Source organism: Nyctereutes procyonoides, unplaced genomic scaffold (assembly GCF_905146905.1).
Source record: "Nyctereutes procyonoides isolate TBG_1078 unplaced genomic scaffold, NYPRO_anot_genome, whole genome shotgun sequence".
In the NCBI taxonomy this organism is placed as follows: Eukaryota; Metazoa; Chordata; class Mammalia; order Carnivora; family Canidae; genus Nyctereutes; species Nyctereutes procyonoides.
Window position 1 is genome coordinate 33,239,603 of NW_026575146.1, and position 26,638 is coordinate 33,266,240.

At 36.2% G+C, this 26,638-nt stretch overlaps 1 protein-coding gene across 2 annotated transcripts in view; it reads right to left on the reverse strand.

Annotated features, from left to right (window-relative positions):
• PTPRK (protein tyrosine phosphatase receptor type K) overlaps positions 1-26,638 on the reverse strand; it is a 523,937-nt gene that overhangs the window by 376,591 nt on the left and 120,708 nt on the right. For both annotated transcript variants that reach the window (XM_055309658.1, XM_055309656.1), the window contains exon 2: positions 17,930-18,052. In XM_055309658.1, the coding sequence (XP_055165633.1) occupies positions 17,930-18,052 (123 nt within the window). The remainder of the gene's footprint in view (positions 1-17,929; positions 18,053-26,638) is intronic.

Consider the following 26,638-nt stretch of genomic DNA (forward strand, 5'->3'; position numbering starts at 1 on the left):
TCAATACCAAAACTGTGCGGCAAAACGAATCTCAAAAAAAAATGGGTTAATCTAGTAATAGAAATAACTTACAAATATTATATTCTTGGGAGTGAAAATATTCAGAGAAAAATCCTTTGAAAATAAAGGATTTTAAATTCTTTAAACTCTGGATATGATTCTCTTTGAAGTAATGGGGATGAAATTAAAAGGATATAGGAGAGGTCTCTGTAGAAACATATAATTTTTGAGTCAGTATAAGACACCAGACCACAGGAGTGAACAAAGCATAAATTTTGCTCTCCATTGATTAATTCAACCTTCCCCTGAGGACCGTGCCTTACAGAACTCTCCAATTCCAGACTCTAAAGAATTGTGTACTATTCTGTGTGATTTCTCTCATATTCAGTGCCTAATATGTTCCTGGAACATAACATACATACTTGCACCCAGATGGATGGAAATACACACATATACAAGGTTACAATTTTCAAGGGTTCAAAAACCTCTAAAATCTCATTAACATAACATGGAGATGAGATATATCAAGGACAGAGGAAACTGAACTTACCCTTTCCTTGTTCTTCAAGGAGGAAATGAAAGCAAAAGAACGACTATAATCTATTTTTTCTTTTTTTTTAATTTTTTTAAATTTTTATTTATTTATGATAGTCATAAATAAATGAGAGAGAGAGAAAGAGGCAGAGACATAGGCAGAGGGAGAAGCAGGCTCCATGCACCAGGAGCCTGATGTGGGATTCGATCCCGGGTCTCCAGGATCGCGCCTTGGGCCAAAGGCAGGCGCTAAACCACTGCGCCACCCAGGGATCCCTCTATTTTTTCATTAGAACAAGAAGTCACAAGTAGTAACATGGATATACCTTCAGGGATAAAAGGTTAAAATGTTTCCCAAATATGTAGATACCAAATGAGTACTTCTTATATACCAGTCCTATGAAACCAAAAGAAATCATTCAGTTTGCATGATTGAAAATACAGATTTAAAATAATAATAATAATAATAATAATAATAATAACAGACCTTATCAGACAGATTTAGATTCAGATTCAATTTTTTAAATCTGGATAGTTGCTGGTACTTATTTGAAGATACTTATACAGTAACAGACACACTCAGTTTTTGTAGCATTAGATACATTTAAGAATTTTTCCAGTTTCTCCACTTTTCAAATGTCAAACGTTGTTGCATGTCTTCTTCCCATGTTTTTATGACATTATACGCTGCAGCTACTCTCAACAGTAAATAAAATCCAAATTAAAAAATGCATTTAATTTTTTAAATGTTGAAATAATAATGATCTCAAAGCAATTCGGTAAGCCAAAATTTTTTAAAAGTATAAAAAGGCTTAAAGAGCTAAGAAAAAATAAGCCTTTTTTCAAATTATCTCCATGTCTAAATATCCTATCTTTGTTAAGAATAATATTTGAAAAGTTCAGGTTGACCTACAATACTGTTCTATGGAAATCATTTTCAGACATCATTATGTGTCATAGTGCAAAGCACCTACATTCAATGAATAGTTATGTAGGAAAGGTAATTTTCTGAATTGGACATAAAATAATTCCTAATGAGCTGCTGAAAAATTATAATTGGGAAATGCAATTTATTTCTTGCTTAAAAAAAAGTAAGTGGAAAGAATTCAAATCAATTTCTTACAGACTAATGAGATTACTAACCAGCCATGTCACCTTGGGCCAGGGGAAAGAAGAGCAATAATATTTATTCAGTATCAACTACACATAGATACTAACAGATACTGCACAAACATTTCCTTTCCTGGTACAACAAAATTGAGATTTAATTATCCCTAATTTACTGATGCGAAAATTGAAGCTCAGAAAAATTATTATGTCATAACCAAATATCAAGCAATAGAACCTGGGTTTGAATTCAGGTTATTCTGATTCCTGGGTCATTTTACCTACTTTTACACTATTTTATTTGTAAAATGAAAGGGTAAATTAGAGGTAATCTCTAAGGTCTCTTTTAGACATAATGGAAACTCATTTTGATGATGTTAAGGGTACTACTGTTCTGGTGCTACCACCCAAACAGTTTATACAACGTGCTGAATTTGGGGACTTCATGTGTCAAAATACAAGGAAAACTGAATACAAAGGAACATGTCTTCTATTAGGGTGTCCCATTATTACAGTATAACCTTGTATAGCCAAGTGTCCACAAAAAAAGGTGGTACATACTTAAAAGCACCATGAAGGGGATGGGATGCCTGCGTGGCTCAGTGGTTGAGCATCTGCCTTCAGCTCAAGATCATGACCCCAGAGTCCTGGGATCGAGTTCTGCATCGTGCTCCCGGCACTGGAGCCTGCTCTGCCTGTGTCTCTGCCTCTCTCCGTGTGTCTCCCATGAATAAATAAATAAAATCTTAAATAAAATAAAATAAAATAAAATAAAATAAAATAAAATAAAATAAAATAAAATAAAATAAAATAAAATAAAATAAAATGTAAAAGCAGCATGAAGGAAATCTACATGAAAACTATAAATTGCTTTTGTTGATGACCTATATCCCTTTATTCATTCTACTCACATGATTTCTTGGGGCTTGTAGGTGTCGACTTTCTAAACATAGATATAGAACATTTAAAATTCCAAATTCCTTTTGGACAATTGCAATTAGTCCAGTAAAAAAATTGGTCAGCCTGCATAAATCAAGAATTAACATGAAAGTCTGCCCTATTTTTTTAAAATGGGAGTCCAGTACAAAGGGTTTACCCTTTGTGACCAGAGAAATCTGGATTTAGGGTGAGAAATGTGACATATAATAGCAATAGTCAGCTTTTCCAACTGGTTTATTGTCTTCATTGATTTTAGTTTTGAGTAAAAGAGGACAAAAAAATAGTCACCTCTACCAAGCTAAGGAGACTCTAGCTTCTTGATTTCACTGGTAATGAATCTACCTGAATAATCCAGTTTAAAAAGAAAACAAAAACAAAATCAATGTCTGTCACATAAAGCAAGATTTTACGGTCACAATTATACTCTCAATAGCCAAGTTAAACTATAAAGCATAACATGAAATATCACCTTCCACTACCGCAAAAACTTAAATTCCAAAGATTCCACATAGCACATCAAAAAAGCATGCACAGGAACAATGAAATATTATTATACTGTTAAGCATTAGAAAATGTTTAGTAAGAAAGATGATAAGAAAAGGTAACTAGACCAATCCCATTTCTCCTCATGGAAATGCTTCAAAGGGCCAATTTAGAAACAGTACAACATGTTAACAGAGTTAATTCAAATTATTTCATAAAATATCCCTTCTTTTCTTTTTCATCAATACTATCATTCCTTCTATTTCTTCATTCAAAAACAATTTGAATTGCAAGGTAATTAATGGACAATCTCAAGAAAACAAGTTGAGAAAAATCTCCTTTACACTTTTAAGAGATTTTAAGTCATTCTGTGTTGGTGGCCGTGTTCTTAATATAAATATACCTTGTCACATGACATATTCATTCATGATGGGCTCCTTCTCTTGTAGAGTCAAAAAGCAAGGAAAAGTATATGCCTTTTATATTCTCAACTGTATTTTTGCTCTAACTGGACTTCCTAGGAGCATTTTGTATTTCTTTTGAACTATATTAAACACATAGAAACAGATCACTTTCATCTATGTATATTATAATACCATGTAAGTTCAGCTAAATTGAGAAGCATTACAGAGTTTCAGTTTTGAGTAATTCAAACATAAAAACAGAGTGAAAATCACCATTCTTGAGGAAGAAAACATTCTGAGTCATTCGCTCAATTATTTATTACAAGTCTAAGTGCCAAACACAGTGTTAAGCTGCACAAAAGTGAACGTGGTATTGTTTCACCTGATTTGTAATTTTAAGTACCAATCTCTTAACTATTTCATTTTATTAACAGTAGCATATCATTTAGCATTGTTTCAGATATCATTGTTTTAAGCCACAAAACTGAGTCAAAATCAATAGGATTACATTCAAAAGTGTTTTACAGTTTAAACAAGTTTTTATTTTCTATGTAATTCTAAGTTATTTTTTAGCCCTGTATAGAGCAAACAATAGAACCTGAGACAAATTAAATACCCAAATGATATCTACAATTAATACTGAATTTATTTGTTAAACAATTCAGGGAAGGATTATTTGTTGCAGTAATTACCAATTTAGGGAGCATATTCATATCCTAATAGGCTGGTTCATTACCAACAATTAGATCAAGAATTTCAAATTAACTTTTTCCTTTTTTTTAGATTTACTCCTTTCTCATTGAAGAATAACTTTGTCTTGGCAACTAGTTTCCAGTGAAATTCTAATTGATGCACTCCATACAGGTATATCCCCCAAAATGTTTCCCTTGTTAGTATCTTTATCAATGCAATGATTTTGGGTTAATACCCAACTTAATAGAGATATCTCTCAATATACAGATTTTTGGCCAACATTTTTTATGAAAAAATATCTTTATTACTCAAAAATTCAATATAGTAAACAAATTGTGAATTACATTCAAATACAGTTAGTAAAACACCAAAATTATATAAAAGTATTTGGAAAGGACAGAGTGACTGTAAGTGGCAAGCGTGCAGATATAGTGAATACAAAGCAATGTATTCCATTTGAAGAAACTATAATAAATTTAATTATCTAAATCATATTAATTGTTGGGACCACAAAACTATGTTTTCAGCATTAACTTTAGCACCCACTTTGAAAAACCTACTCTGTATGCTGTGTTTTAGATACGTTTTAATTAACTGGTCAGGCATTTTGGTTAGCAGTCTCACACATGACAATTTTTCCCATTTAAAATAATAAGATATTGACTCCTTGTTAGCACTTTCACAGAGAACATCTGATTTTTAGAAAAAGGCTTTGATATTAAGAGGGAGAAGCTTGTAATTAATGATGACCTATTATGTGCCAGGGAAAAGACAGTTACTTTGTCTTAAAGGGAAAAAAAATGTATGATTATTTCAGAATGTGACAGAAAATGGTCAAAAGCAAACCTTATGGCTATAATAAATTGTAGCAAGTGTTCAGAGAGAACTTTATTTATCTCAGAGTATAATATGCACAAATAATGAGTACTGAAAAGAAGCGATGAACTGTGTTAAAACTTTTGTCAGAGTTGACAAAGTTTTGATAGGCTTTTTTACAACATTTTTTAGAGCTTTTAATGTCAAATATCACATTAATGCCAGACTGGAATTATGTTTTCTTTCTGTTAAAATAATGAATTGATCTTAGAATTTCAATATCCTCTGAACAAGAGGCTATAAAAATAATTCCTGACCTCCCGTTTAAGGTTTAAGAGGTTCTATATCTGTCTAGAACAACTTTCTGTGCATTATATTGACCTTATTGTGGTTTTGATTATTAAGAACAAACACAACTTCATTACTTCTAGAAGAGCTAAGTTTTCTTATGATTGTGTTATCTTGTTATTTTATTCTAAATACTAAATATTATTACAATTATTATTTTAATGCCATTACTATTATACTAAATATTAATATTAGTATATGTATTAGTATATTGATAGTATTCCTCGTTCTCAGGCACATATGCTACTATCTTAGTCCAGTGACCAATCTCCTGCAATTACTCTTTAGATTTTGCCTGCTAAAGGCCCTAAATTCAGAAAAATTAAAATGTCAAGAAGTCTTCTCTTATAAACTGTGGAACTTCCTCTAGGGCTTTGGAAAACCACAAAGATACGGCCCTTTACCCGGTAAGACCAGGGAAACTAAAACTCATTAAGTGTGTTTGGTATGGGCGCTCCAAGTATTTTAACTAGCTCAACATCATTGTTAACCGTTGCTAGAAAGAGCTTCAAATCAGAGAAGTTCAACATTCTGTACATTTTCTTCAGGTAAATGTTACTAAACTAAAATATGTGCCCAAGATAAAACAATTTATAGGAAGGACCTGAGATCTGTTACTCTCCTCACTGTCCATATATCCTCAGCCTCAAGCAGGACAACAACCAAATCCTTATGAAATAGGAAAATCCAGTATCTCAATGGAGAACTGATCTCTTCTCCATTACTATAAAAATCACAGCCATCCAGTCTGACTAGCAAGTGGTTTCTGCTTTCCTTCCATACTTTGCCTTTGCTAAAAGCTATAGGCTCTAAAAATTGGGTCAACTAATGGCCTCAGTGGAACCAATGGACTAAGGAAGATCTTCTGACTATGATGTCTCCAAGGACTAGCCTCATGGGTCTAGGCTTCAGCGCCCCCAGACCACCAGGACTCAGAGCCAGAATCTCCAAGAATAATGACTCCCTGAAACAGACGGCAATCATGAAATTCGAGAGACAAGGAATTAGTTAAGCATAACTGAAAGAACTGATGAGGGAAATCTAATTGGAACTATTTGTTTGGAAGATTATTGGTATATTTTTAATGGCTTGATCGCTAATCCATATTTTCATAAAAGCTGAAATGGTATCTTGTTTCCTTGACCCCTAAGATTTTCAAGAATATATTTTTTCTTCTTTTTTTTTAAAAAAAGTTTTTATTTATTTATTTGAGAGGGAAAGAGTGAGTGTGAGAGAGAGAGAGAGAGAGAGAGAGAGAAAGCGCATGAGCAGGGTGAGAAGCAGAGGCCCCCACTGAGCAGGGAGTCCAATGCAGGGCTCGAACCCAGGACCCTGGGATCATGACCTGAACCAAAGCCAGATGCTTAACTGAATGAGCCACTGAGACACCTCTACATTCTTTTTCTAAGTTTCTTCCTTTTTTAAAAAAAAAAAAAAAGGTTTTATTTATTCAAGAGAAACAGAGAGAGAAAGGCAGAGACATAGGCAAAGGGAGAAGCAGGCTCCCTGCAGGGAACCTTATGTGGGACTCGATCCCAGGCCCCTGGCGTCACCACCTGGGCCGAAGGCAGATGCTCAACCCCTAGGCCACCCCAGTGCCCCTTTTTCTAAGTTTCTTTATTGTTTCAAGGCAAAGTAGTTAACATGGTGGATACAAGAAGAATGCGCTCTTCTTTTTTTACTGAAATGTAATTTGACAAATCAACTCTGTAACCAAAATGTTTAAATTTTATGAAGTGTTATATTTAATATTGTTTATTAAAACATACACAATAAGCCCTCCAAAGTGATAATATGTGGATATTACCTAATTTCCAGTAATCAGGCCCATTACTCAACCTAAGTTTATAGGTTCTCTGCTTGAAAGAATGATCAGTTTCTAGCAGACTAAGAATCTCAGCTAATCTGAGAGACACAGATAGAAATCCATCCACATTTACAGGTATTTCAGGCAATACCTGAAATTTTTCAGGATGAAAAAATTCAGTTTGGTTTCTTAGTTTCTGGATACAAGAGTAAACAAGATAGATTAAAAAAAACTTTCAAGTGATAGAAGTTTTTATGAATACAATCCTAGATTTCTAATAACATCCCCAAACAGAAGTTAATTTTCTGCCTTTACTAATTAACACTCCCTGGCACTAGATACTAGATATTTTTTATCTTTCTACAAAGCTTATATTTATTAATAAACACTTCTTGTTATACCTGAGTAAATGAATCAGGCCAAAAAAGGAAAAGAACAGGAAGGAGAAAAAAAAAGAAAAATCATCTTTCTTGTTGTTTTTCACAAGAGTGTATCATTGGACAGTACCTATGATCATAAGAGGAATATAGAGGGAGAAAAGGTATAAACCTTGAAAGTAGGGGGGCAAAAAAGAAAGTAGGGGAAAAATAATTTTATCTTTCACTTTAAGAGCATGTACCTTTGTCTGAGTCAGGATTGATTAAGATAGTCAATAAATCTGTAAGAGATGTGAATTTGTAGAAGTTCGTGGTGGTACAAACAATACTTGTAATAATCATCCTGCAAATAAATTTCATCTAGTAGAGAAGCAAATGTTTATTATAATAAACATTTATTATAATAAATGTTTATTATTATAAGCAAAAGTTTATTAGAAACTTTTGTTTATTATAAAGATAACCTTAAGAGTTTCAGATTTATTACCCTGTTGGACGTTAATTTATTTAGTATAAAATTAGGAATCTTATCCCAGCATTCTTTCTTTCAGTGAATTATAAATGCTCCCCTTGTTCCTATGGTGTTTTGAACCAGTTATACTATACTGCTGGTTCCCTCATTAATAATGTAAATATATCTTTACCATGCATTCATCCAATTTTTATGTAACACCTGACTCCTTTTTAGGTTTTCAGTTTTTTTATAAAGTCCCTTTCCTTATTCCTTCTATGTCATAAAAGTCAAGGGCAAAACAAGAGAGAATAAAAAAAAATTCTCAATAGTAACAACTGCACATGAGAAAGCTAAAAAAAAAAAATACTGAGGGCATGAAGATTTCCCACTTCTCAAGTTACAGAACCAACAAATGCTTTGAAATCCAGGAACCCCTGACACTGGGCTGACGATGCCCAGTGAGAATGCCACGCTGCTCCAGTAAGGGCTTTATTCATCCAGTCTTCTTTCTAATTCCACAGCTTCCAACTTCTACTACCTACAGAGCCACAGGCACAGTCCTGCCCCACACCCACTCCATCCTTAGTCCCCCCAGTCCCCGCAGCCACGTGCCTCCGGGGGCAGGGGGAGGAGGATGCCTCTGAAAGGATAAGCCGGTCCCCATCACCCACTGCTTTAGGCATATGCATAGTGACATATGCTTTAGGCATAGCTATGTGACACAGTTTTGGCCAATTAGACAAAAAGATAATTGTGTGGATGGGCATCTCAGAAGATTCTTTATGCTGATCAACAACAACAACAACAAAAAAAACAGACATAATGAAGAGACAACCTGTTTTTCCTCATTTCTGAAGTCAGTACCTAGAGCACCTGCAGACTGGACCCCCAGGAGGGGAGCTGGCCCGAAGCAAAAAGATGACCTATCAAAACGCAGGAGCAGATAGACCAATCTGCTGGACCTCGTGGCAGGTAAAAGCAGCTTCCTTACTGCTTAAGGACATTCTAGGTTGGGCTCTTCATTACCTGGAGCTGAAGAACGTGGAAGAGATACACCTTTGCCCACGCTTCCACGTCAGCCCAGCAGTCTCTCCAAAAGCATCTCTACTCACACTTGCTTACAGAGACTTCACAAGTGGGATCCTTTTCTCCTCCATCTCTACAGACCTGGATTCATTCCTAAGGCATGAAACCTCTGCAGACTTACTTGACCTCTCTGAACCTCATCTCCCTCATCTATAGAGTGAGGTTAATACGTGCCTCAAAAAGGGTTTTTTTAAAAATTAAGTGATGAGGCCCCTGGGTGGCTCAGTTGGTTGAGCGTCTGCCTTCAGCTCAGGTCATGATCTCAGGTCCTGGGATCGAGCCCTGCATCTGCTTCTCCCTCTCCCCTCAGCTCCTACTCCCCGCCCCCCCCCCACTCATGCTCCCTCTTTCTCTCTCAAATAAATAAATAAATAAATAAATAAATAAATAAATAAATAAATAATAAAATAAAGTAAAATAAAGCAAATAAAGCAAATAAAAATTAAGTGAAATGCCATATTTTTCAAAAATGCCTGAGATTAAAGAAAAGTGGTCAGGAAAGCGTCTGTCCTGCTTGGATAAAACCTCCTCTTTGTGGAAGGAGGAAGAGGTCTGTACAACATACCGCGGCTCCCTCAGCAGAAACTCGGTTTAAAAACTGACCATCTTCCAAGATTTTACAAGTATCTTTTTAATGTCCTGATGATGAAGCACATAAACACAGCTCTATATTTTGCACAATATCAACTATGAGTTAAGTAACATCACATATTCTTCAAATAATCTCTAATTAAATCACTTATCTTTTGCATTCTTTTTGTATATGTATTTTTCTTTTCCTGGCATTCTTCTTGTGTTCGAAAGATAATAAGCCTTTCAGCTGAGACTAAGAATTCCTCAGCCACCATGAGGCAAGTTTATTTTGGGAGAAGAAAAGTATAAGGTCATAACGGCGCTTTGATCACACTCCCCCCAAGGAAAAGTAATTTTGTTTCTTTGGACTATGTATTGATTTTAAGGGACACGTAAGGCACCTGTACAGTCTTTGAAATTATTCTGTATTCTTATCCTAATTCATTTAAGAGGTTGAAAGTTCTCTAGCTCTGACACCAGTATTAATTTTTTTCCTTTCTTTTTCCTTTTTTTTTTTTAATACTGACCTGTTTTTTTCCACTGAGATATATTGGGACATATCTAACTTAGATACATTATGTACCTGAAATATCAGGAAAATATTCCCGTCTCAGCATGCCATCTCTGTCCACAGTAATTTAGACATTCTTCATGCTGCATTTATGTCCACAAGGGTAATAGTCCTTACATTAAAAACCAGCCTTCAAGAAGTGTTTCACCCTTCATGTAGTCCATTACTGCCTTTCCCTCTCTGACCCTGCGCTGCCTCCAACTCCCACTGTTTTTAATAAGCAACTCAAATGTGGTAAACTATCTTCCCTGTGCTAAGGGCAAAAGCACCGACAGATACGTGATAGCATGGTTCAGAAGAACACACTGAAATAAGCCCATAATTCTAATCTTAAAATATCCCATTGCAAACAAAGTCTTAAAGTTATTTTCAAGCCCTAAACTTTAGTCTGATTCCTGTAGTCCATGAATTTTTCTTCAGCCGTACATGCTCTAATGAGACAGCAGATAATATATGTGTTTCTGAAGGTCTGCTTAGATAGACATGTGGCAAGTGTTCATCAAATACCTAAAAATAACATACAGGTAAATCAAAGAAAGGGCAAAGTATCTCCCTAGGGTTTGAGAGTATCCTGTAGGAAGCCCTGAAGCTCAGCAGCAATTCCAAACAAGTCTCAGGTTCCATTTCTTTTTTCTTTTATTTTTTTTAGATTATATTTATTTATTCATGAGAGACACACCAGAGAGAGGCAGAGACATAGGCAGAGGGAGAAGCAGGGTCCGTGCAGGGAGCCCAATGGGGGACTCGATCCCAGGTCTCCAGGATCACAACCTGAGCCAAAGGCAGACGCTCAACTGCTTAAGCCACCCTGATGTCCCTCAGATTCCATTTCATGCAAAAATTAAGAGTCACTTGTAGCTTTTCAACTTTGGAAACAGTATTTTAGAGGAAATAGTAAAAAATCAAAATAGATACCTCATTATCCAGTGGATTTCAACATCTGTGAGCGATTCAAGGAAATGCATCAGCTACGCTACAACTATGAAGCAGGATGGTACTGTGGCAAGAAGGACTCTGATACTAGACGAGCTTACATTCGAAATCCCATCCCTGGGTGGCTTTAAGAAAGTTATTCACTCTAATCTCTAAAATGTCACTAATTTGTAGGGTTCATGTGATGATCAAGAAAATAGATCATGTCCCTGGTATGGTAAGACCCAGTAAGCCAACCCTAAGGCAGAGCTCATGCTACCAAGTACCTTCATCTCAGAGATGCTTATGGGAAAGTGTTGAGTGTGCACCAAACCATTGTTTTCAAAGTGTCCCTGGGAGACTTCTATCTCTTGAGTGTTTTTCACAGAAGCCGTCCTGATGGAGCTGGGGTGGTGGAGAAGAAAGGGGCAGGGGCAGGGATGTGGGCAGCACACAGGTTCCAAGGCTATTAGCTACTAGTCCCCTATGGCTGATTTTACATATCTGAGTACTGAGAAATATTATTTTCAAAAAAAGAATTCTATCATCAAAAAAAAAATGATTTGCTAGATCCTCTGACATAACAAAACCAACCATCATACTGCAACTTAATGTCTCTATTTGCCATCACTCTATACACGTAGCTTCATTTTTCCATCTCTGCCACCTTTTGACTCTGCTAAATCTGCTGCCAAATAATTCTGTTCATTCAAATGTGTGAGATTTTGGCAGTTATGACCTTGTAGAGACATGTATCTTATTACCCATTGTGTATAACAGAGTGACGAAAAGATTAGGCAAGGTGACCCACTCATTTTAATGACTGATTAAGGTTAGAAATGGTAAGTCAGTGCATAAACTCCCATGACATTTCTCCTGAGGTATATATCAAAATGTGATATACTGCAGACAGAACACTGTTTAGTAAATTATGACTGTAAGTCTTCTCTTACAAAACTAAGACACTATCAACATAGAAAATTTAGCTGAAATTATACAATCTATAAAATGTTTTCATATGAATCAAATTGTGGAACCCAACGTTTTATTTGACTTTTAAACATCACACGCTCAGGGCAGGCTCGGTGGCTCAGCGGTTTAGCACCGCCTACAGCCCAGGGTGTGATCCTGGGCCCCGGGATCGAGTACCGTGTTGGGCTCCCTGCATGGAGCCTGCTTCTCCCTCTGCCTGTGTCTCTTCCTCTGTGTGTGTGTGTCTCTTATGAAAAATAAATAAAATCTTAAAAAATGAAAAAAAATAAACATCACACGCTCAGAAGAAAGCCAGGCACAAAGTCATGTGACCCATGCACACTCCCTGCTGAATACACAAACACATTTAGTCTCTCCAGATAAGTATTTGAAGAAGACACCTTTATTTTAACAACCTGGCTACTAATTCCTGTTTAAACTCTGATATTTAAAAAAAAATTTTAAGGATACACAGTTCCAAATGTAGTAAGTTGACATAAAAACACATTTTTTCTCTCTCTCTTTTTTTTTAAAGACACATTTCTTAACAGCATTTTTCATTCCTCATCCTTCTCTGTGTAATGCTATTTTCTCTACATTCTAGTTTGGGGGTTGGACAAGAGGACAGAACTGAGATCTAGTAGGTTCTTAAACTATTAAATCATACCTCACTAGGTTTTATAACAAAGGAGGCATGGTGTCTTACTCCAATCTTCAGATTAACTTAATGACAGAGGGCTTTATTTTTTACTGTATACATAGCATGTGTGTATTTTATGGAAGGAAGTCTGTATAGTGATTTACATCATCATCAGTGCAAAGCACCAGACTGAAGGCGGGATATGATATAGTCATAATTTTAAATACTATCAAATAGGTACCCTAGAGACTCTAAACTAAAATTCAATTAGTCATTTTACAAAGGCTGTTAAATAAAAAAAGCAGTTATAATTATAGTAGGTGATAAGTATATTGAGATGTCAATCATGATCCCCAATCTCAGATCTAGGACAGAACGTATAGTAAAATGGTCATGACTTTTATGTCATAAGCATAAAAGAGTATCTGACAGACAAGGTCACAGACACAGATATATTTGAGATCAAAGAATAATTTCTAGTTCAATGCAACATCTCTCATTTTCATTCCAGGCCTCTACAGAATAAAAGATTGAGATTAATTCGACAAGCAAAAGACAAAAGGGAGAGAAGGAGAAAGGGAGAGAAACCCTAAAGGGAGCCCATCTTGGTAGTATTAAAAACATTTAAAATTATTTTTGAAATAAATAAGTGAAATCATTTATAAAGGCAAAAGCCAAATATTAATAATTATGTGAAGATCTTCAAATTACATTAAAATCTGAACCGAATGTAATATTCCAGCAATGGAGTATTTGTTTCATTCAATTAAATTTTTAGCAGGAGAAAGAAAAACTTTTTTGTTTAATCCTTGACGAAAGTATTTAAAAGTACATTCTATAAGTTGACATTTCTGCCTATGTAAAATGAAACAGTGTCTTGGGACATGGAGGAATAAAAATACGGTTCATATTCACGAAGAAATTATACTTTAGAGGAGAGAATGGCATCACGGATGATACTATAACAGCTACAAATGAAATGTGTACCAAGTACAGGGTAAAACATTCAGATATGAGGATAGAAGAAATATAAAAGTTCTAAGTCAATTAGAAAAGTCTTTCCAATGCAGATGATACTTGAGTTGACACAGTAAGAATGGGTAAGAGTTTGTGGAGTGGACAAGTGGGCAGAGAACTGTCTAAGCAGAGGGAAGAGAACATACGAAGGTGCAAAGATGCTCAGAGACCACAGTGTCTTTGAATTTCAGGGCACGGATGCAGAATGGTGGGAAAGGGTTTGAGCCCATTTGAGATGTCCTATGATATATCTTTATTTTAATCCATGACATTTTTAGTTATTAGTTTAGTTTTCCCATAGCATCCCTGTGAGCACTGGCTTTAATCTGCTTTATTTTCTGCCAATTTTTAAAAAGATTTTATTTATTTATTTATTTATTTACTTACTTACTTATTTACTTATTTATTTTTTTATTTATTTATTTGACAGAGTGAGAAAGACAGCACAAGCAGAGGGCGAGGGAGAAGCAGGCTCCCCACAGAGCAGGGAGTCTGATGCAAAACTTGTAGCCAGGACTCTGGGATCATGACCTGAACTGAAGGTAAACGCTCAACCAACTGAGCCACTCAGGAGCCCTGCCAGGTTTTACTAATAAGTAAGATATATAGAGAAAAGTATCGAGCTCACATTTATACAGCCCAGTGATTCCTCAGTTTGGGCACACCTGTGAAAACACCACCCAGACCAAGAAATACAGTATTACCCAACCAGAAGCCCCCATGCCACCTTCCAAGCACTAATAAACCCTCACCCCTGCTGGCCCCTCCAGCAAGTACATACTAGCCTGACTTCTAACACCATCAATAGTTTTACCTGTCTTTGAAATTTATATAAATGAAAACAGCACATATTCTTTTATGTCCACTTTCTTTCCTTCAAGGTATGTTTGTGAAATTCACTCATATCATATATAGCAACAGCTCGTTGGCGTACATTGTTGTGTAATACTCCCTTCGAGGAATGTATCACTATAAATGCATTCTTATCCACTGCAGTGTTGACAGATACCCTTGGATGGTTTTCAGTTTGTACCTATTATGAGCACTGGTATGTCGTTTGGAGAACATGTGTACTCGATTCTGTGGGGCTTGTACCCTAGAATGGATTTACTAGGTCAGTAGGTTGTACAAAGTACATGCACAAAGTTATACTCTGACCAGTAGTTTATGAGAGTTTCATTTGCTCTACACTCTAAAAAACCTGAAGTTTTGATTTTCATCTTTCTGCTGAACATGTAGCAGTTTCTCATTAGTGTGTTGATTCACATATCCTTGGTGACTAAGTTGGGGAGGTGCTCATATTTTCCTGTGATTTCTGGCCATTATCCTAATACTAAATGGCCTAAATTGTTTGGCATACTATTTTTAATGCACTTAGCAATATATCTTTGAGAAATAATCTTCTTCTCTCCTCTTTCCTTGTCTTCTACCCATCTTCATTTTTCAATTATCCTAACCTATTTGTCCACCCTCTCCTCCTTCTTACCCTCTATGTTTCCAATCCAAAAAGGTCAATGTCATGGGACGCCCGGGTGGCTCAGTGGTTGAGCGTCTGCCTTCAGCCCAGGGTGTGATCCTGGAGACCCAGGATCAAGTCCCACGTCAGGCTCCCTGCATGAAGTCTGCTTCTCCCTCTGCCTATGTCTCTGCCTCTCTCTCTCTCTCCCCCTCCGTCTCTCATGAATAAATAAGTGCAATCTTTTTTTTTTTTTAAAAGGTCAATGTCCCAGTAACTGTCTAGAGAGTTCAACAGATCAAAAACAACTTTGCATCTGAGACCTAGCCTTCTTACTTGAGGGCTGCAAAATGCTTGAGGGTGTTTGTCTGTTTATGAATGAAATAAGTAAGCATGCCTATTTATTTGAAAATAAATAAATCAGTCATAAAATTTTAAGAGGATAAATGTAAATGTCTCCTTTTGTTATAATTCATGAACAATGTGCTAAAGAAATATCCAAAGCATTTTAAAGAAATCTGTGAAACAAAATGGAAAAAAAATGGCATCTAATGAAAAAAGAGACCAATAAAAGGAGACAGATGCACAAGGGTGCTTCGTTTCCCTTTCCTTAAAGACCAAATGCAAGTCACACTGGGCAAAACTAAAGTAGCCATGACCTTTTCCCTCCTCTGCATGATTAATTACTTAATGTCCTATTAATTGGAAGACGTAGCTGAATTTCAAACACTTTCATTTTCTGTGCACATCACCCTGTACTGTAACTACCGATTAAGCTCTTCATCAAAGGTGAGCCAACAAGGTCACCTGAGCAATGTCTCTTCAGCGATTCATTATCCATCTTCAATGGCAATTAACAATGGTAACATTTCCATAAATCAACATCCTTCTGATTATTCTCTGATTATAAACAGTCAAAATGTGTGCATCCCAGCCTACCTCTTTTAATTTTATATGAAAAAAATTCTAAATATACCACAGAGAAAGCTCAGGTGAAATATTACAGGAGTTTGTTCAATTAAAATGTATGAAGAAAATAAGGTTATGCACCTTTGAAAGAGAAATACAAACTTATGCACAAAACTAAATGGGCCTGCTGGCACCACAGGGGGCAAAGATAAGAAGCAAAGGCTGTCAACCACCTAGTACCAAGGTATTCCTCTGGAGAGAAAATTACGGCTCAGTTCAGTTTCGGAGATGACCATTTGCCTACTCAGCCATAGAAGTTGACAATTTTAAATGGAAAGCAGATTTAATTCACCTTACCCTCAACACACACATTACAGGGTGCACCAATAAAAACTTTTCAAAGGATATAGTTACTGATTCATAATTCAGAAATGTAATTTTTTAGGTTTGGTTTGGCTTGTGTACCTGCGATCTGTTGTTGTTTATTGTTGATATTTTAAGCTGTTTAGCTCTTTTTTTTGTTTAGCTCTTTACATCAGATTAGTAAATTCAGAAATGCTATTGATAAAACGTGTTTCCTTGGTTCACTTGAATTTACATTTTCATCTCCAATGGCTAGTCTAAAATTTCATTTCTAAAATTCACTCATTACAGGAAGGTGTTTCTGAATTTGTAGAAAATTAATTATAAAGTGTTTTTAAAATGTCATCATAAAAGTACTGAAAACGTGTTAAAACAAATTATTACTAATAGGTAATCAGTTTATCAATTATATGTGATTATACATAATTACATAATGATTATATAGTACTGCATAGCATATTAACACATTACATTGTATATTATATATATACATGATTATATATAATGTATAGTTATAGGCTGCATTTATTTCTAAATATTGAAAGGAAAATAGTTCATGCTTTTTACTATTGTATTTTAATATTCATGTTAACATTTTTAATTTTAATTAATTTTAATTTAACTTATTAAATTTAATTTAGTAAGTTATTGCTAAACATACATATGCAGAGCTTGGAATTAGTTCCAAATTAATATGTAGACTTGAAGGCACATATATTATTCTAATACTACTAATAAATGATAGCATTATAAAATGATACGTATATATTGCTACTGTATATTAATGTGTTTTTCACAAGAAAAAATACAACTCAACCTGGCTTAACCAGTAAGAAGATGTATTATTTCACAAAACCAGAAATCAAAGGATATATGAAGGTCTAGGTAAAGAATGAACAGGACTTAGCCCTAGTTGTCTAAAATTTTCCCAGAAAAGACCTTCTTCTCCATTTGACAATTTTGTCTCCAGGCTGCCTTTCCTCAGAGCCAATTGCATGCTTGAGAGCAGAGCAACAATGAGATAAGCATTCTCCCCATCATGGAATATAAATCCTTCCTTTCAGTCTGTTTGGACTAAACCTGTGTAATTTAACTGAATAGGTTTCAAGTAAACTGATTCTACATTTTAGATTATTTTAAAAGGATTTTGCTTGTTCTGCTTTTATGCGTTTTTTTTTTCTTGGTTTTGTTTCCATTTTGCCTTTTTATTAAGTAAGAAAAAAACCATACAAATACTTTTATCTTTCCAGTCAGAGATAACAAAAACATAGTGAGCATTCTTGAAGAATACAGGATTATAGAAAAGTTTTTGAGGGAAAGGCAAAGACAACAATAAGGTTGTTGGATGTGGTCAAGTAGCTTGACTACAGTCATTGACTGTAACAAATTATTGTTACACCTAAAGTAAGAAAATGCTACAAATTCCACAGCCATTCCGCCAACACTGGGTCAACTGAACGATTCTCACCTTGAGGCATCTCAGGTGGCAGATAATGAGGTTCCTGGGCACTAACATGTACCCACTCAAAGTCATCATACAGATCCTGGTGGTAATCACAGGCCCCTGGACCATCATCAAAGGTACAGCCACCTAAAAGAAGAAAAGAAAGATTACTATTGCGTTCTACACAGGTTTGCTAATAATTGAGAATGTGCGGGAGAAGGAAAGATTTATACTGAATATACAATATGTCATTCTGGTTTGTTTTTTTAAGATTCTATTTATTTGACAGAGAGAGAGGGAGAACAAGCACAAGCAGGGGGAGCAGCAGAGGGAGAGGGAGAAGCAGGTTCCCTGCTGAGCAGGGGGCCCGATGCAGGGCTCCATCCCAAAAGCTTAACCCACTGAGTCACCCAGGTGCCCCATAACACGGCAATCAATGATAATTGATACTCTTGTATTTTACTATTCTTGTTAAATTTTCACATAAAATGAATTTCTCTTAGTGTCTGTTTGAATAGAAACCAGTTTGAGCCTCAAAAGGAATACAGAGGCACAGATTTTGAAAGATTAAATACAGTAGGAGATACTAAAATAGTGAAGCATTCCTGAAAAATACAAACCGTCTAAAGTCTAAAGAGATTTTAACAACCTCAGTGGGGAGAAGGGGGGGGAGGGGAAAAAGTAAAAATTATCCTTTTTTTTTTCAGAACACAAGTTCAAAAAGGTGAAGTTAATATTTAAGTCTTACCAAATACCTTGCTTGAAAAGCACACTTTGAAAGAACATTTCAAATAGCAAATGAAACATATAAAGCTTTATAGGGTCTACAAGTATTTGAGGTAAGTGATACAGTCTTTCATACTTTCATACACACTTATGACTTAAAAAGAGGAGAAAAACTAAAATGTAAAACTGATCAGATTAGCCTATAATCATTCTCACCACTTCCATTTTATTTAATAACTTTTTTCTTTAATAAATGAAGGTAGCCTCTCCTTTATATCAGTCTTTTTCCTGTTTGTTTTTTTCCCCCTGAGGGGTAATTTTATGACAGAAGTAGAATGATCACAAAACTCAGGCACACAAAACTCAACATACTTCGTTTATTCAGCTCATGAAAATAAGAACTGGTCTGTATGTCTAATCTTGAAAGAAAATGGATTAGAACTAATGAAAATTCAGCAGCGGGTTTAATGAGAAAAACCAATAACCTGTCTCCTTTCAAGTAACTTATTTGTTTAGTTTCCATGGGGATCTTTGAAAAGAAATTCAGTGAATTCTCTGACCAAACAGCAGACTATGGAATGGTAAACTTCTGGCCTATAAATTCTTCTCTGTAAACAAGAAACTCTTTTTTTTAAACAGAAATTTGTCAGCTTATATATGAATAGAAATTGCATTCCTCACCAATGACCGAGATAAGCCTGAATCACAGGCAAAGAAGGCAAGATCAGAGATGTTCAGATGACATTATGGCCCTAATAACCATTTCCCAAAGCAGAACATGTATGTGGACATCCTTGAATCATTCTTATGACTACATCAATCCTGTAACATAATCACACTTCAGCAGCTTAAAAGCTTAATAATGTCTCTTAAATCTGCCTAAAATAGCCTCTTTATATGCTTTCATGGAAAATGATGTACATCTTAATCAATGAAAAAAGGTTGCTAGGAAATGCATCTTCACATAGCAAGAGGAAAGTTTTTCTCAAAATATAATTTGCTATCACAAACCCAAAGTGACTTACTGCTTTGTAACACATGCGCTCAGGGGCCCCACTGCCCTTTATGACAGTGTGAGTGGACCCCGTATATAAATTTTAACTACCAATGGAACCTACATTGGCTCATTTGGAAGACAAATGACCTTAATTGCTGCCCTTCATAGCCACTGTTAATTTTAGACTCCAGGATTCTGATTAGCAATAACCACTAGATGTATCTGCACAAGAAAAGTGGGTCAACCCCTTCTATCTGTTGTTGCCTATCAATGCCATTATCATTCAAGAGTTTTGGAAATAGTTACTGGGTCCGTTTGACTTGACTGATAAGAAATTTTTTAAAAGATTTTTTTTATACTACAGCTCACAGTTAATTTTAATCTAAGAGGTACCATATATCTATTCACAGCACATAGGGCATATCAATAAATCTCTGATAAAAGATTTTTTAAGTCTTTTTGTATTTTATATTTCAAGGGTAAGTACTAATACTGCATACTGAACTAGATGACAGGAAACAAATAACTGTTCCTGGCCTGATAAACATGGGGAGATATTTATATATATACAAAACACACTATATATATAGCATTAAGAACAAGGTCATAAAGAACGCAAATGACAAATGAATTGGCTACTTACACTACGGTTGGTTAAAGAAGGCTCCATGTGTTTAGGCCTATATGAGTAAAGATAATGCTGGGCTAGAATGGAGATGGCACTAAAACTAAAAACAAAGCAAAAGCAAAGGCACGCAACTTTAAAGAAACATGAGATTGCAGGGGATATCTTAAATATCCTCAAGAATTTCTGGGTTATGGGGGATCCCTGGGTTTAGCGCCTGCCTTTGGCCCAGGGCGCGATCCTGGAGTCCCGGGATCAAGTCCTGTGTCGGGCTCCCTGCCTGGAGCCTGCTTCTCCCTCTGCCTGTGTCTCTGCCTCGCTCTCTCTCTCAATCTGTGTGTGTGTGTGTGTGTGTGTGTGTGTGTCTATCATGAATAAATAAATAAATAAATAAATAAATATTAAAAAAAAGAATTTCTGGGTTATGAACATGAAAAGTATGTAAGAGACAAGACAGAAACAAAACTAAATGTATTTTAGATATAAAATGCTTAGATTTTATTCCGCAGTTGTACTGAAGCCATTAAAGGATTTTATCCAGTTGTAGGACAAATCCAAGCCATGCTAAAAATAACAGATAACAGTAAGAGTAATAACAACTCTAGTAGTCATGTAGAGTTTATTTTTTTTAAGATTTATTTATTTATTTGCGATAGAGATAGAGAGAGAGAGAGGCAGAGACACACGAGGAGGGAGAAGCAGGCTCCGTGCAGGGAGCCCGACGTGGGACTCGATCCCGGGTCTCCAGGATCATGCCCTGGGCCAAAGGCAGGCAATAAAACTGCTGAGCCACCCAGGGATCCCCTGTCATGAAGAGTTTAAAGATGGAAAATGAAGGTAGAGTGTTTGGTTCAACCTTACAACAGATAACACGCAATACATCTTGAGCTAATCCCATTATAAACAGTCCCTGTTTACAGTTTTCAGCTCACTAGAAAGTCTTGCAACCAAGTCTTCTAACACATAGTCTTCTATAGACATGTTCCCAAGTTCAATATATCTTCAGGTATACATAGCATTAAGATCTGCTTAAAGGAGAAGTATCTTTGGAAGATTCTACTTCATAAAAACATAACTCATGAAGTCAAAGTTTCCCAGAGCTAGACGGCAGCATAAAAGGAGGCAAGATGTTCAAGAACTTTCGTGAGGTAGAGGGGATGAAAAATCAGCCAGGAAACCAGTTACATTTCAGTTGTTGTATCTGCCACCATCAAGATTACAAATGAGAATCCGCAAATCATGTCAGAGAAACAGCAATCGCTAGGTTCCTTGACCCTTGCAGGAAAATTACTTCTGAAGAGCCATTTCACAGATTGATAATTCCTTCATTCCAACCCACCAGCTAAGGGACAGATCAATCATTGCAGCGGGCTGCTTCCACTATGGCCATCCACCTGTGGGGCTTTGCAAACTGTGCATCCGAAGATAAAAATCAAGCTAATTTGGATTTGCCTGAATTTCTTTCCATTCCTAAGCCACTCACTGCAAGGAATGGTGTAGGAAACATTAATAGCCCAACCCCAAAACTGTATTGCCTAAACTTCCAGCATTTGGACTTTTGAGCATTTATCTAATAGACAAATGGCGGTAGACTCTATGAGAGAGCGTGGAAATAGAGACCCTTTCCGCAGAAACATGAAAGAAAGAATACTAAACTCAAAGCGTTTCTGAAGTCATTTTCAATAATCAGCGTTGGCTTAATTTTGAACAAAAATTGGAGAAAAATAAATTTCAAAATATTAAAAATAAATAAATTAAATTTTGAAAATACAATTTTAAAAACTGGAGAAAAATAAAAGTCAGTAGGGCCCTGGGCAGCTCTGAACATTCGGTAGAGGACGTTCTTTTAAAAGATACTGGACAAGGGGCGGTGGGATGGCTCAGTCACTTTAGCGACCAAGTCCTTATTTCAGCTCAGGTCATGATCTCAGGGTCCTGTGCTCAAGCCCCGAGTTGAGCTCCTTGCTCAGCAGGGAGTCTGCGTGAGGATTCTCTCTCCCAATTCCTCTGCCTCTCCTCATTCACTCTCGATCTCCCTCTTGCTCTCTCCCAAATAAATAAATTAAATAAATCTTAAAAAATAAAATAAATTAAAAGATATTGTACTAGGATATTCCACATACCCCCGTCCAGGGCACTTATGCAGTCTTAATTTCCTGACTGAATACAATAGCAAGAAACCTATAGAATTCTCTTTCATGGCTCTTTACTATATATAAAGAACAAGCTTCATTTAGTTGAAGATAGGGATTATTTTTCTTTATGTTTTCTTAAATAGTTTGGAATAACAAGGTTTTAAAAAGAGAAAGCCTTCGACAAAATATGTTGGCAAATACAATATCCTTAGTGCATCTGTTTTATGATCTTGAAAAATGGACATTATTAATCTAAACATTAATAGCCCAACCCCAAAACTGTATTGCCTAAACTTCCAGCATTTGGACTTTTGAGCATTTATCTAATAGACAAATGGCAGTAGACTCTATGAGAGAGCGTGGAAATAGAGACCCTTTCCGCAGAAACATGAAAGAAAGAATACTAAACTCAAAGCCTTTCTGAAGTCATTTTCAATAATCAGCGTTGGCTTAATTTTGAACAAAAATTGGAGAAAAATAAATTTCAAAATATTAAAAATAAATAAATTAAATTTTGAAAATACAATTTTAAAAACTGGAGAAAAATAAAAGTCAGTAGGGCCCTGGGCAGCTCTGAACATTCGGTAGAGGACGTTCTTTTAAAAGATACTGGACAAGGGGCGGTGGGATGGCTCAGTCACTTTAGCGACCAAGTCCTTATTTCAGCTCAGGTCATGATCTCAGGGTCCTGTGCTCAAGCCCCGAGTTGAGCTCCTTGCTCAGCAGGGAGTCTGCGTGAGGATTCTCTCTCCCAATTCCTCTGCCTCTCCTCATTCACTCTCGATCTCCCTCTTGCTCTCTCCCAAATAAATAAATAAATCTTAAAAAATAAAATAAATTAAAAGATATTGTACTAGGATATTCCACATACCCCCGTCCAGGGCACTTATGCAGTCTTAATTTCCTGACTGAATACAATAGCAAGAAACCTATAGAATTCTCTTTCATGGCTCTTTACTATATATAAAGAACAAGCTTCATTTAGTTGAAGACAGGGATTATTTTTCTTTATGTTTTCTTAAATAGTTTGGAATAACAAGGTTTTAAAAAGAGAAAGCCTTCGACAAAATATGTTGGCAAATACAATATCCTTAGTGCATCTGTTTTATGATCTTGAAAAATGGACATTATTAATCTTTTCCAACTGTGAATTAAGCTGTGATATACGAATTGGCTCGTGTAAGTGATCAACTTTGCGATGATCTTTCTTCCATTAAGAATGCCCGAACAGCCAGGGTAATTTTAAAAAAGAAAACCATATCTGGGGGCATCACAATGCCAGATTTCAGGTTGTACTACAAAGCTGTGGTCATCAAGACAGTGTGGTACTGGCACAAAAACAGACACATAGATCAATGGAACAGAATAGAGAACCCAGAAGTGGACCCTGAACTTTATGGTCAACTAATATTTGATAAAGGAGGAAAGACGATCCACTGGAAGAAAGACAGTCTCTTCAATAAATGGTGCTGGGAAAATTGGACATCCACATGCAGAAGAATGAAACTGGACCACTCTCTTGCACCATACACAAAGATAAACTCAAAATGGATGAAAGATCTAAATGTGAGACAAGATTCCATCAAAATCCTAGAGGAGAACTCAGGCAACACCCTTTTTGAACTTGGCCACAGTAACCGGAGAAGGACAAACAGTGTATGTTCTCATTCATTTGGGGAATATGAATAATAGCGAAAGGGAATATAAGGGAAGGGAGAAGAAATGTGTGAGAAATATCAGAAAGGGAGACAGAACATAAAGACTTCTAACTCTGGGAAATGAACTAGGGGTGGTGGAGGGGGAGGAGGGCGGGGGGTGGGGGTGAATGGGTGACAGGCACTGAGGGGGACACTTGACGGGATGAGCACTGGGTGTTATTCTGTATGTTGGTAAATTGAACACCAATAAAAATTAATTTATTAAAAAAAAGAATGCACAGAAAGATCAACACGTGTTACATTAGGACACAGGCAATACTGAATTAAACTAACTTTGAACAGGTCATCCTTATCTGTGCTAATCAGAAACCATTACACAAAAGTTTACTGATATAATCCCCAAAACTCATAATATGGAAGTCAATACATTTCACCAAAAAATTCAAAAGAACAAAAAAGGAATTCATTACTAAATATCTTAGATACAATTCCATCTCTATACTGAGTCAATATAGTCTATTCCCAGAGGAACAGGTTATTGGAAAAAGTGTAAAAATTACTTTTATATAAAGTTCTTATTTCCTCTGAAATCTACTGGGTCATCTTAATGTTTTTGTTCTGTTTTCTTTCCTTTTCAACTCTATAGTTCTGGGAATACTGAAGGTAGAAAATAGGAATTAACAATGCCATGATCAATGTTCAGATAGTTTATATCTGCTCTAAAAATAAGCAATGCTTTTTCCCAATTTAAGTACTGAAATTCAAGCAAGAAAAAAAATCCAAATAGATGCAAAGTTCAAATGCCTTTGTGGGCATAAGTTAGAGTCACTGGTCATAATACATTGCTGTGATCTAATACTACAGAGGATCTACTGAAGACAAATTAGGAAAGTCATGAATTAGAGTTGCTTAAATGATAATCAATTCAGGGACGCCGGGTGGCTCAGGGGTTGAATATCTACCTTCAGCTCAGGGCATGATCCCAAGTCCGGGGATCGAGTCCCACATCAGGCTCCCTGCAGGGACCCTGCTTCTCCCTCTGTGTCTCTGCCTCTCTCTCCCTCTGTCTCTCTCATGAATAAGCAAATAAAATCTTAAAAAAAAAAAGATAATCAATTCAGATTAAAAAAAAAAGTCTTTTACCCTGCTAGTAACTAATTAGTATGTGAAAATACTATTTGAGCCTAGCTCTTTCATAAAGGAAAAGAACTTGAAACACATTTGTGGAAATCCAAACCCATCATTTATTGATAGATACAAATGATTCTTAATGATGAGAGAAGAGCTCATTTCAAACACACCCATAAATTATCTAATTGTTCATCCCTAACGTACCATTTCTAGCCAAGAATATATGTTTAATATATATAATCCAACATTATTTAGCTCCTAAGACTTCTATTCAAATTGTCTATAATTCAAAGCAAATGCTATCCTCCATCTGACTGAATAATCTTCCTTTAATAAGACTGAATTAGCCAGAATAGAAAATACACCCAAATTCCCTCCCCTTCATCCTTGCAGAAACAGTATTAAAATCTCCTAAACTTCAACTGGTAAAACTTAAGGAATTTCGAGGAACCACCACATAGGTAGTAGAAGAGAGAATGTTTCTAGACATAGCAAGAAGCAAGCGCTAAGCACATACACAGCTTTGCTATTTTTCTTCTTTGAGCTTCAATCTCCATCCCAGTAAAATCAAGACAGTAATAGCAACAGTGCAGTTAGTTGTATGGGTATTAATGATATGCACGTAAAGCCCTAACATTCAAGTTTTCTTAACAGTAGCCTTATTTTCTCGTGTTCCATTCTTTTTTTTTTAAGATTTCATGTATTTATTCATGAGAGACACACACAGAGAGAGAGAGAGAGAGAGAGAGAGAGAGAGAGGCAGAGACACAGGCAGAGGGAGAAGCAGGCTCCCTATGGGGAGCCCAGATGTGGGACTCGATCCCAGGACCCTGGGATTACAACCTGAGCTGAAGGCAAATGCTCAACCGCTGAGCCACCCAGCATCCCTCTCATGTCCCATTCATGACAGTTCATTATCTATATACACTATACAGATGCAAACCTATGCACCTATCCAAGCACTAAAGCCTAAGTGAGAAACTTACGGTTTCCCTATAATTTAGCCAAAAAGTCTAAAGCATTTCCACAAAGGCAATATTATATTACCGTCAGCGGATATACCCTCAGTTAGCAAATACTTCCTTTAGATCAGGGGGTCAACAAATTTTACCTGTAAAACACAAGTTAATAAATATTTTCATTTTGCAGGCCATACCATTTCTTTTTCTTCTAAGATTTTATTTATTTGAGAGAGACAGAGGGAGCACAAGCAAGGGGAGAGAGAGGGGGAGAGGAAGAAGCAGACTCCCCACTCAGTGGGGAGCCCAATGTGGTGCTCAATCCCAAGACCCTGAGATCACGACCTAGGCCAAAGCCAGACACTTGACCAACTGAGCCACCCGGGCGCCCGCAGGACATACTGTTGCTGTCACAACTACATGTCATTGAGGCAAGAAAGCAGCCACAGAGAATGCCCAACAGATGGGTATGGCTGTATTCAAATTAAATTTCTATTTACAA